The sequence below is a fragment of the Thermobia domestica genome, chromosome 12, assembly GCF_964235325.1.
Source record: "Thermobia domestica chromosome 12, izTheDome1.hap1.1, whole genome shotgun sequence".
NCBI classification, from domain to species: Eukaryota; Metazoa; Arthropoda; class Insecta; order Zygentoma; family Lepismatidae; genus Thermobia; species Thermobia domestica.
Genome location: NC_137465.1, coordinates 217377054 through 217389069, shown reverse-complemented (window position 1 = coordinate 217389069; position 12016 = coordinate 217377054). Strand labels below are relative to the sequence as shown.

Genomic DNA, 12016 nt, shown 5'->3' with positions numbered 1-12016 from the left:
CGTAATTTACTTAACTTAGCCTCTGGATGGTGAACCGTGTTCTACAACCTTGACCACCTCTTTTATTATCTCGCAATATCTTACATGATTAAGAATAAACTCAACATTACTCCCAAAACACTTGAAACAAATACCAAACAAATATATTTGATTACCTTGTCGCACAATGATCTGATAGGATGCATAGCAAATAGTATTATTGTTTAAACAACAACAAAATGACGTACACTCATGTCCAAAATTATTGTCGCATGTCTATAAATAGGTCGTTCTAAGAATATATGATAACGAATTCGTCCGGAATTTCTTATAAGGTTATTGTGTGTATAATCGGCAGAGACATATATGTGGCAAATTTCATGTCAAAAGAGCAGTAAATAAGAACAATAAAACGAAAATAAAACTTTCTTCTCCATTTAGCAACATTTTGTTTTACTCATTCTAATTTTCATATTTACAATTCATTTCCCATGAAATTTACCAGAAATATACATTTCCCGATTATACACATCGTATCAGTATTAAAAGTACCCTGTAAAATCATTATCAAATTATATTCTTACAAGAAGATACTTATAGATATGTGACAATCATTTTGGACATGAGTGTATACATACCTTTCTATATACATTACGATACTTTGCAGGAGTATAATTTCGGCACCTGTGAGAATTCCTGATGCTTTTTTCAAGTTACTTCACCTTGAAGATAACGATCCTAGTTGTCAACTATATCTTGCGTTGTTCTTTTATCTATTCTTTATTCTTCTACACTAACTTCACTATTGGAATTTCAATGTTTTTTTGACAGAATCTAAGCATGAACCCTAATCTATTAATACTGAGAGGGGGATTTTAGTGCAAGATAGTGCAGAAGAATTCAGAACAGGTGAAACAATAAACACAAAATATAAATAACCCTAGGATCGTTATCTTCAAGATATAGTAACTTTAAATATCTAAGGTATTCGGTATGTTACCGGTAATAAGACTTCTCAATCAATGCAAAATTCCTTAAAGAAATCATACTGAGCAAAGCGACATCACGGTCCCTAAAACATTACAATGAAGATTTAAAAAAAAAAGGGTTCTTAAGTGAGTACAAACACTTATTAAAACCGACATGGATCCTACCTAGAGGTGCCAACTCTGGAAAATAAGAAAACAACACCTCCTCAAAATTCCCTATGAGATAAGTCTAAGTGTGAAGTATCTCTGTTCGAACCCATCCATGGGAAGGAAATGTATTATCGTGAACAAAAGTGCATTAGCACCTGTATTCTGCATATTTTTAGTACATTCACTAATAAGCTTAATAGATACATTGTGCTATAAATGAGAAACTGAAATCGGCACTGATTATTTTATTGTATTTACCACTAACTGACACAAATTGCTTTAAGAAGTCCTTTTCACTCCCAGTAAATGTATAAAATTCATTACAAGTAAATTTTAAATTTTTTCTGATACAGTCCCTGTCATCTATTTAAAATTATCTAAAATGATGAACAAAATACATATTAATCGTTCATAGATGGTGAAACGTGACAGTTTTGAATTTATAGAATGAAAGTTACTTTTTAAATCTATAATTTAAACTAGATGAAATTGTTTCAAATTAGATACAAATTTGAAAAAAAAAAAAAAGGTTATAAACGGGGTGGTAAGAAGTTTGTACCGGTCACCGGCTTTAATCAAAACAACAGTAATATTTCCGGCTAGGCCGGTGAAAAACCAGCCAGTTGGCAACCCTAATTTTACCATCACAAAAACATTTGTGTAATATGTAATAAAATCTCTTCAATTTATATTTCATACAGTATCGTTAAATTATGTAGAAACAACGATCTGTGTTTGAAGCTGGACCTCTGTAGCCAAAGATGCAACGGATTTAACTCTGAATTTCATTAAGTTTTATTAGCTTCCTCTTCACATGTTTAACTCGCTAACAGTAGAACATGTTCACTGTGCTACACATCGTGAGTGACCAACGAAGAGCTCTCAAAGAAATGATTCATGGTATACACAGCCATTATTTAACTTTCTAAGTGTGTTTCAGGTGAGTTTCTTTTCCTTCACTTTCAGGAAATATTGTTATGAAGCGGTTAACACTTCCCAATTTAGAAACAGTGCCTACGGTACAGAACACTAAAGATGGATGTAATCATAGTTTCAACACGATGGGTTCTCTTTACAGAAGTACAATATTTCTTCTCTCAAAAAGAAAATGCTTTTCACTGTCGACTTTTGTCAATATACTTCACACTATTAGCATGAGGTTTACACTTGCAAATGTAACTGTTCCTCTATTTCTTTATTCTCACAGCCTTTCTACACACTTGCCACACTTTCTGCTACATTTCAATAATCTTTGCCGCTCTGCCAACCGTAAGAACTCTTTATCTTCACTAACATACGTTGTTATAAAACTTAAAATAACATCCGTCGCATGCAACTACCATCTTTAAATGATAGAAATTAATTTCCTCATTACATCACAATATCTGACAGCAGCATGCATCCACTCAAAATAGTACATACAGGGTGCGGCAGAACCGACTAAGCAGTTTCTATCGATTACCGCGAGAGCTGTGGTGGGGGTAGCCAGATGCACGTGGTCTGCCTTTGTTCAGTCGTTGACCCAGTTCAGTAGCTAATATGGTCTGGACCGATGCACATCGTGGTTGTGCCGTTCGCGCTTATTAGAAAACAACAGATCTGTGATCGCTACACAACGAGCTTTTTTGAGGAAGGAGTGTCCGTGAGAGTGAATTCCACACGTTATGTTTCAATGTTGAAAAATTTTTTGCAACCCAGAATGGAAGAGATTGTTGAAGAACATGGACTGGGAGACTTGTGGTTCCAACAGGATGGAGCTACTGATCACACAGCTCGAATTTCACTTGATGTTTTGAGAGATATGTTTCTGGGACGCCTCGTCTTTGAGGGGTGATGTCGGGTGGCCTGCGCGGTCACCAGATTTGAGCATTTGTGAGTACTCTCTTTGGGGATATCTGAAGGAAAAGGTTTTCAAAAGCCGCCCTCACACCTTACCAGAGTTAAAAGAGCGGATTATTGACGAAGTGAATGCCACACCCCGCGATATGTGTGCAAGAGCTGCTCGAAACTTCAGGGATCGTCTACAACAATGTATTGATGCTAACGGCCGCCATTTTGAGGACATTATTTTCAAAACTAAATGAATGTAAAATGGTATATTGTACTAATTTAGAAAATACAAACATTTTTTCTCTATATATCCAGATTTACTTTTTATTCCTCCTTAAAACTGCTTAGTTGGTTCTGCCGCACCCTGTACAATATGTAGCTTCTAACACCTGAAAACTTAGCATTACACTTGTTTTGTTAGCACGAATTTCACTGAAAAATAACCAGTTCATCTTTTCGTTATGGTAAATTGTACATATTTTTTATATTTCTCAGCCTACTCTCCTTGTACTATACGAGGAGAAAGATTTGATTTAAATTAAAAAAATCAACAAAAATGATTTCTTAAATAAAAATTATGATTTTTTTTCCCACTGGTGACTATTAGACACTATTTTCCACCGGCGGTGGGCTTCTGCACCTGTATAGAAGCTGTATTTTATGTTTACAAGTGGAGCGCTACTAGTATCCAATCCAAAGATGTTATAAAATAGAGGATCTGCCTATACCACAAAATCGTGAAGTCATACGTCACAGCTCCGCTCGCTCCGTGCCACTAAGATCGCAATGTTTCGATCCAACAATCATGGCGGAAACGAGAGTAACCAATTAGACGTATCGGCTCAGACGATGCTTGGCTACTTCTTTGGCTTCATTGAGTTCATAGAATGAAGATACATATGGGCATTTATAAAATCCTTGATCCAACCTTAACAAGAGCCACTAAACGCATATTAATCCCAACACCAACTTTTTTTTTTTTAATTTATTTTTTTTAAACCACCCTCGCTTACACGTATAGCGACCATCAAACGCGTCTGTTTCCTTCGGAGGCAGCTCCTCGCTACCGTTTGGAATCCCAACTTCGCTGTCCTGATTCGGTTAGACAGCATTCCTACTTTTTAGTGTTTACCTAGCATTGGTTCGTTTGTGTCTTGTCCACTGTAGTTTTTATGTCGTACATCCGGACGCCATATCTATACAGAAATTGTAAAATTCTTATAATTATTCAATACTTCTGATGGTCCTTTTAAATATTATCTGTGCCAAGTAAGATATTTTCATGTCGTCCAGCGCATATCATTTAGGAGACAAGAAGGAAATTAGTGAAAGAAGTATAATTTTTCAACAATTATTGCAAGTGGTCTGCCGAAAGTAAACCTGCCTGTATTGAAATACTGACGTCTGACCTGTTAAACTGGTGTAAACATTCACTGGTAAACATTAACGGGTACGAAACCAACAAAGACCGAAAATGATCTTCAAATCTTTGAATTCGCCTCGACTTTCAAAATTTCGAATGTGGTCTCCTTGTGAGAACATATTTTTTTCAAATGGGGCACCCCACCACCTTTTCAGAACGTTAGAAGGATACAATTCGAAAAAAAATAAGAAGTTATTTGTACATGCAACACATGTTCGGCAATTCATGATCTGCACAGAAATTCGGTAATAGTATACATGAGAACCCCCTGATCTCCGTTTCTTCTGTGTTCTATTACCACTTTTACATGAAATACCATAAATTTTCTACGTAGTGCAATAGTAAGAAGTATCCATTTGCCCAAGACATGCGATATGCGTTAAATTCCCCCCCCCCCCACACACACATAGTCATAGATAAAGTACAAGGGCACTACACATGCAGATATAAAGTACAGGTACGTTCTTTTTTTATTTTCATATCAGTCGATAAGTAAATAAAAGTCGCTTTGTTACCCCCTTTGTAAGTTCGTACATACTCAATGAATAATCCCTAAAAGTATGAGCGTCCTGCTCCTTCGGGAACTGATGCAGCTTCATGTATACTATATCCATTGAAACTTAAGATATACTTAAATAACAGCTATAGTATTCAAATTCAGTGAAAATTAGTAACAAATATTACACATATGGACATAACACATGTATTTGTCGATTAGAAAATTTGAACCAAGAAAATAAAAAAAAAAGAAAAATTCTTAAATTTGTATACATATATAAATACCTACATCATCATGCTGCATGTTTGTGTCACTTTATGATAAACACAGCCAACTTTGATGATTTATATAAATAATAAAAACAATACATTCACAATTCACTATTTTAATATATCACAATGTGCACATAACTGCTACAAATGAACTCCATGTGTTACAAGAACGCACTTCGATATTCATTTGTTTTCCATTGCTGCCATATTTCTGTAATTCATTACAGTGTAGCAGCGTAATTACGCATTATTTTGTTTCTACACTGCGAAAGATGAGACAACAGTGGTACGTGATGTAATGTGTGGTAATCACTTTTCTTCATTATTTCCGATTAGGGGCGGACTTCAAACGAATCAAATTGAAAATAATCTTCTATGTAGAACGACAACAACGTAAGTTAACTTTCTCGTTTTAGAGCATGTAAATCTAATGATGGTGCTGCATAAGAATAATCTGTCAGGTGCTGGTCTAGTTTTGACACACCACATTGTGGAAAATTTACAGGCAAAATTCAATACGTTGAAAGTAAATATTTAAAATGAACAAATTTCTGTAGGTGACAGAATTAAATACAAACTAATAGAATTGTATTTTGTTTACAAATGTAGGGTTACTGGTGTAAAATCATTACAAGTGCTTTACGACGGATAAAAGTGAGTGAGTGTTTGTGAAAGATAACTCTATTAGATGCTGTTTTACGTTGGCTATGCATATCTACATTGATTACGGAAGTGGTGTTTTATGCTTACAAGTGGAGCGTACTAGTATGAAACCATGACAAGTACTATTGAAACTCGTATCAATGCAAATACCCACCTTGTATCACTTTCCTCGCTCTCCTCGCCTATACTCACCATCGTTTACGAGCCTGCTCCCTTCGGACGCACCCTAGCGCTAGCCCACCATCTTCGTCTTGCTTTGACTCTTTTAGATAGTATTCGTGCCACCTATTGGCAACCTAGCATAGGTTGAATTTGTTTTTTTTTTACTAGTTTTTATGCCATACCGGTACATCGGGAAGCCGTATTTACACGCTAACGGTAAGAAAATTGCAATTTTTCAATAATTACTGCTGGTGCCCCATGAATTTTATCTATACCAATTGAGATATTTTAATGTCGCCTAGTGCAAATCTTTGAGGGGGCAATAAGAAGGAAATTAATAAAAGAATTTTATTTCTTCAACAATTATTTGGAGTGGTGTGGCAAAAGTAAACCTTCACAATCTTTGAAAGTAAGATATCATTTTTGGGTTATGTTTAGCATAAGGGATCGAGGAGCACGTAAAAAACACAAAATTTACATGAGAAATAGATGATGGAAGTAGTTAGGCCTAACATAACGTAACAAATCTAATCTAAACTAACGTGAGCTAACCTGAACTAATCTAAACTAACCTAATATAAGCAGAAATAAGCGAAATGCTATCATTTTTTGGAAAATTATGCTGTTTTCCTACACTGACATAATGTGACAAAAACTAACCAAACTCACCTAAACTAACGTAATGTAACCCAATCTAACCTACTATGAACAGAAATTACCGAAATTGTAACATTTTTTAGAAACAATTGCTGGACCCCTTAGCAGACGATTCTACCGAAAACAATTTATCGGCAAAATACGATGTGAATCACTTTTCGTAAAAGAAGAGTTTGTAAGTAATTTCTGTCATTAGATATCATATTGAAATACATTTTAAATATAATGATCGTATTTCAAATTTAACTATTTACTGAAGCGGAAGACGGAAGAATACAAGAATGCGAAGAAGGTGGAAATAAACGGCGGGAATATTTTGTTCGTATTAGCAATGGACGTTTGCGATGGATATAGTGCAAACGTACGATTTTATTACAAAGAATCGTGTGATAAAGAGCGTCATATTATAAAGTTTTTGCAGTGTCATGGTATCTTGAAACCTAAAAGTGTGCGAAGTGTGGAAAAGAAGTAAAAGTTCAAAAAAGACTAATTTCTCCTCGCAGCGGGTCTATTTGTAATCGGGAAACCAGTGAAGCCATTTTAATGGTAAGAGTTATTACGATTATTTAAGTGTTTTTGAAGGTGACAATTATTGCGGATATTTTATGTATTTTTCCAGTATGCTCGTTTATGCGTATGTTCCCCATCGCTGACGCGCCTGCTCCCTACAGACGTACCCTTCGCTTTGCTCGCCTCCTGCCCTGACTCGGTTATATAGCATTCGTGCTTTTCAGTGGCCACCTAGCACAAGTTGGTTCGTGGTTTATGCACTAGCTCCTCATTTGGTGCATGTTCTGCAAAATGAAGCCTTAAAATGCGATAAATGTGTGAAAATTTTGTAGAACCGTCTGCTCGAGTAATGCCAAAGCTTATGTGTACTTAATTTAATTACTTTCATGACCTAAACATCTTTTGTTGCACATTTACTCTATGGATCCGCAGATTTGTAAAAATTACAGCGGTAAATTGTAATAGTCTTAAAAATTGAGTTCTAAGGAAAAATCATGTAACAATTTAGCATCCAATATTTTTTGAATATATACCCATCACTGATCACAAAAATGCCGGATGCCAGAGAAAACACCTCACAGGAGGGGAGAAGGAGAAAGTCGAAATTTTAGGCGTTTCTATTATTCACTATAACTCCGTAAACATTGGAGCTAGAGCATCCAAACTTTTTTCATTTTATTTCTCTAATTGTCTCCTACAATTTAATCCTAGTGTATTTTTGAGCTATATATAATGATTTTCTTGTTATTTTCATTTTTACTCAGTATTTGTTTTGCGTGACGTCAGTTTTTTAGCCATAGATTCTTTACGAGATCGAATTCGGATGATCGAAATGTTTCCTTATGATCTTTCAAAAAATGTGTACCTATATTAGTGTAGGACTATAGTCCAGAAAGTATAACGTTGTTGGCTTCCCGCGCTTAGACCTGCTCATTATTGGGGGTGTGGTAACAGGTTAGCCAATCACCACCCTTCAGATTTTCATAACTTACTCATCGCAAGGTCACTCAACCTCAACCATCTACTGCGCTCAGCGAGCCACGAATAATCAAGCTGGGCAACTCCGCATAAATGTCACTACAACTTTTCGTGGGAAGCCAACGACGTTATACCTTCCGTACTACACCGTATAATAGTGGCTGAGTTACAAGCGAGTTGATTCTGTCGTGTGCGAAACTGATCACGACGCGGTCAGTATGTATAAACTATATATATATATATATATATATATATATATATATATATATATATATATATATATTAGGGATGGCCAAAATTTTCCGGAATCCGGATTCCGGAAATTTTGTTTTCCGGAATCGGAAAATTTACTTTCCGGAATTTGGAAAAATTCCGGATTTCAGAAAAATTCCGGAATTCAGAAAAACTCCGGAATTCGGAAAAATTCCGGAATTCAGAAAAATTCCGGAATTCAGAAAAAATCCGGATTTCGGAAAAATTACGGAATTCAGAAAAATTCCGGATTTCGGTAAAATTCCGGAATTCAGAAAAAAATCCGGAATTCGGAAAAATTCCGACATTCGGAAAAAATCCGGAATTTAGAAAAAATCGGAATTTTTCCGAGATCCGGAATTTTTCCGATTTTACTTTCCGGATTCCGGAAAGTAAAACTTCTGGAATTGGCCATCCTTAGCTAGTAGCTGTTAAAAGAGAAACACAATAATGAATAGGCTATATATACTGTATTAATTTCTTGTAGTTGGATATGTCTTTATCATTTACGTAGACAATTGCTACTGCAGTTATTTACTACTTTATGAGAAAGGTCTTATTTTCACACACAAAAAAGTCGCCGGTATGTCTCAAACATTATCGCGTTCCCACCTGCAGCTGCTCCAAAGCACTGCAAACTACTTTTTAAGCAGGCGAAAGGCAGTGAAGGAAAAGAAATCTCAACAAATATTCTAATAACATTCGCTTATTGTCAACATATCTACAGTGAGCGCAGAAAGTGTTCGTACACCGTGCATACTTTATATTGAAAACAGGTAGCATGAGAACGGGAGGTGGAATATATATATATATATATATAACCAGAATTAAGACTACACATTCATACATTTTATTTCTATATACAAGAGAAAGGCCAAACAAACACAATCACTGTTTTGTTTAGAAGAAAAGAGAGAATTCCTTTTTTGTAAACGCAAAAAGTCACCGTACACTTATGCTTGACATGTTTATAAAGTATATTACCTTATTTAATATTTTGTGGGATTACCCTGTGCGTTAATGATTGTCTGTAGACTTCGTGGCATTGATTTTACCTGTAGTAGTTCGTAGTTCTGTAGCTTCGGGACTGATTATGTCCCATTCTTCTTGAATAGCTTTTCTTAGGTCTTCTTTAGTAGACAAGCTGTGCCTTCTGATTCTTGTCTCCAGAACAGATCATAGATGTTCTATGGGGTTCATGTCTGGGGATTGGGGAGGTGTGCGAAGCTGCTTCAAGGTATTATAGAGTCAGGGGCGGATCCAGAGGGGGGCGATCGGGGATGGGTTTATTTTATACATAAATAAACCCACCCATAACAAGTTTGGAGCTCTTAAAAGTAGCAGTATTACCGCCGACCGCCCCCCCCCCCAGAAGTCCGTCCTGGATCCGCCCCTGGCAAACCTTGCAGACAGGCCTCGTTCAACAGTACAAACAATAATTGCGATGTATAATGTTTCTATCACTGTGCGAAACCATAAACCAAGAGTGTTGAGTGAACAAGTTAAACGTTACATTATTAGGGAAAGAAAAAAGGTTCCAAAAAGTAGTGCTGTGCAATTGGCAACGGATCTGGAAACACGCGGTGTTAAAGTATCAGCCAGTACAATGCGGAATATTTGTAGGGTATCATGGTCGGATAGCCAGGAAAATGTTCTGGGTGAACAAGACAAATCGTATAAAGAGACTAAAGTTTGAATAAGAGTATAAAGATAAGGGATCAGGCTTCTTTCTGGAATAGGGTCATATTTTCGGACGAAAGTAAATTTAATTTTATCGAGTCCAATGGGAGGCGTATGGTATGGCGCAAGGTGAATACAGAGATGAATCCTCAAAATCTCGTCCCTAAAGTAAGACACGGAGGAGGGTCCGTGCTCGTCTGGGGTTGTATGAGTGCCTCAGGAGTGGGTCGTCTCCACCTTATCGATGGAGTGATGATCCACAAAGTGTATATTAACATATTAAAGGAATATCTCCATACTAGTGCGCAGAAGATGGTTCTTGAAAACAATTTATTGTTCAGCAAGACAACGACTCCAAACATACAGCGGAAAATACTCGATTGTGGCTACTCTATACAGGGGCGGATCCAGGACGGACTTCTGGGGAAGGGGCGGTCGGCTGTAATACTGCTACTTTTAAGAGCTCCAAACTTGTTATGGATGGGTTTATTTATATAAAATAAGAAAGTTTCCTCTTGTGGGGGGGGGCGATGGCCCCGATCGCCCCCCTCTGGATCTGCCCCTGAGGTTTGCTATCTTTCTCAAAGACTTACCCTTCTTATGCAATTTAATAATTACTTTTCTTGTCTCCTCATTTGTTTCTGTTCGGTTGCTTCCCATTTCGACAGCCCACCGTGCAGTTTTTTCACTCCTATTCACAACTAAACTCATTCTGTTACTCGTCATGCTATACAGAGGTGTATACTCAGGTGAATACTAGTTGTGGTATCTTTGTTTCGTATTCGTACGTCAGGTGTACGATCACTTTTTGCGTCTACTCTATACATTTTCTACGGAATTTATTTACTTTCTGACCATTAAACTTGTCTTTGTGGTTCTTTATTGATATATTCATAAAGCTTAGTTTTCATTATTCATATTGTGTGTGTTATTACACTTCTTAAATTTTCTGTTTCTTTTTCGCAGGCATTCTCGTTTCAATAGCATAGGTGTACGAACACTTTCTGCGCTCATTGTATGTACAGTAAATACAAATTTATAATTTTTGACTTTACGAAGTATACAATGTAATTGTTCAATAATTAACATAAGCAGGCATTCATTAATTTATATTAATATAATAGTTAACAAAACTAATAAGCGGGTGATTGATGACTCAGTGGTAGAGTTTTCATCTATGGTATTCTAACCCAGGACATGTGGGTTTTCGATGGCTAATTTTGTGTTCGAAAATTTTCCCGGTGGTACTCTTGGTTCCCTTTCTTATATTTGTTCCATCATCACTCATTAACGAATTTAGTTTATCAAAACTCTATAGCCATATATTCATTCTGTCCGTCAGTGAAACAAACAGTCTCAAGAACTATCTGATGGATTACCAATCAATTTTGGCCATGATGTACAGAGTCAATAGTTAAGAATCGAGTTCCCTGATGAATGTAATATTCAAACCGGAAGCGGTACAAATTAACCATTTCCGGTTTTAACGTTAATCATTATATAGTAAATATGGTAATAGATAGCGAGAAGCGGTTTCCAGTAATCGACATATATAACATTCATGTAGATAGAATGTTACCCAGTTTGTGCATCTGCTGAAAATAATGAGCTTAGGTATTTAGAGAGCATTTTCCGCTTTAGAAAATGTGTGCTTGGTAAAGAATGTAGAGAATTAGCTGAGTCAGGCACGTAGCTAGAATATGGTAATAGGAAGGGGGGGGGGTCTGTCACGAAATACCGTGGTTATTTACCAGGGGCTCAATCATTCTAAACTATTTTATTGGCAACATATATTGGTTCGTTTAGCCAAGATTTCTAATGGGGGCATAATATGAAATACTGTGGTTACACATCAGAGGCTCGATCAATCTAAATATTTTACTGACAACATACCCATATTGATTGGTTAGGACAATAAAATGAGGATATATTAGTAAGTATTTTAATAAGAAGCTATGAAGAAATCTCGAGT

General features: G+C 36.3%; 2 protein-coding genes across 3 annotated transcripts in view; one reads left to right on the top strand and one right to left on the bottom strand.

Annotated features, from left to right (window-relative positions):
- The window catches only part of Rbm13 (RNA-binding motif protein 13), a 35976-nt gene extending 30651 nt beyond the window's left edge, over nucleotides 1–5325 (bottom strand). Inside the window, exon 1 of the mRNA XM_081734744.1 lies at nucleotides 5159–5325. Within this exon, the coding sequence (XP_081590870.1) occupies nucleotides 5159–5173 (15 nt within the window). The 5' untranslated portion in view covers nucleotides 5174–5325. The remainder of the gene's footprint in view (nucleotides 1–5158) is intronic.
- Nucleotides 5326–5329: 4 nt separating this feature from the next.
- LOC145667047 (uncharacterized) overlaps nucleotides 5330–12016 on the top strand; it is a 40263-nt gene continuing 33576 nt past the window's right edge. The window contains exon 1 of one of the 2 annotated variants that reach the window (XM_081734742.1): nucleotides 5330–5535. In XM_081734742.1, the coding sequence (XP_081590868.1) occupies nucleotides 5441–5535 (95 nt within the window). In that variant the 5' untranslated portion in view covers nucleotides 5330–5440. The remainder of the gene's footprint in view (nucleotides 5536–12016) is intronic. The other variant, XM_081734743.1, reaches the window with a different exon arrangement.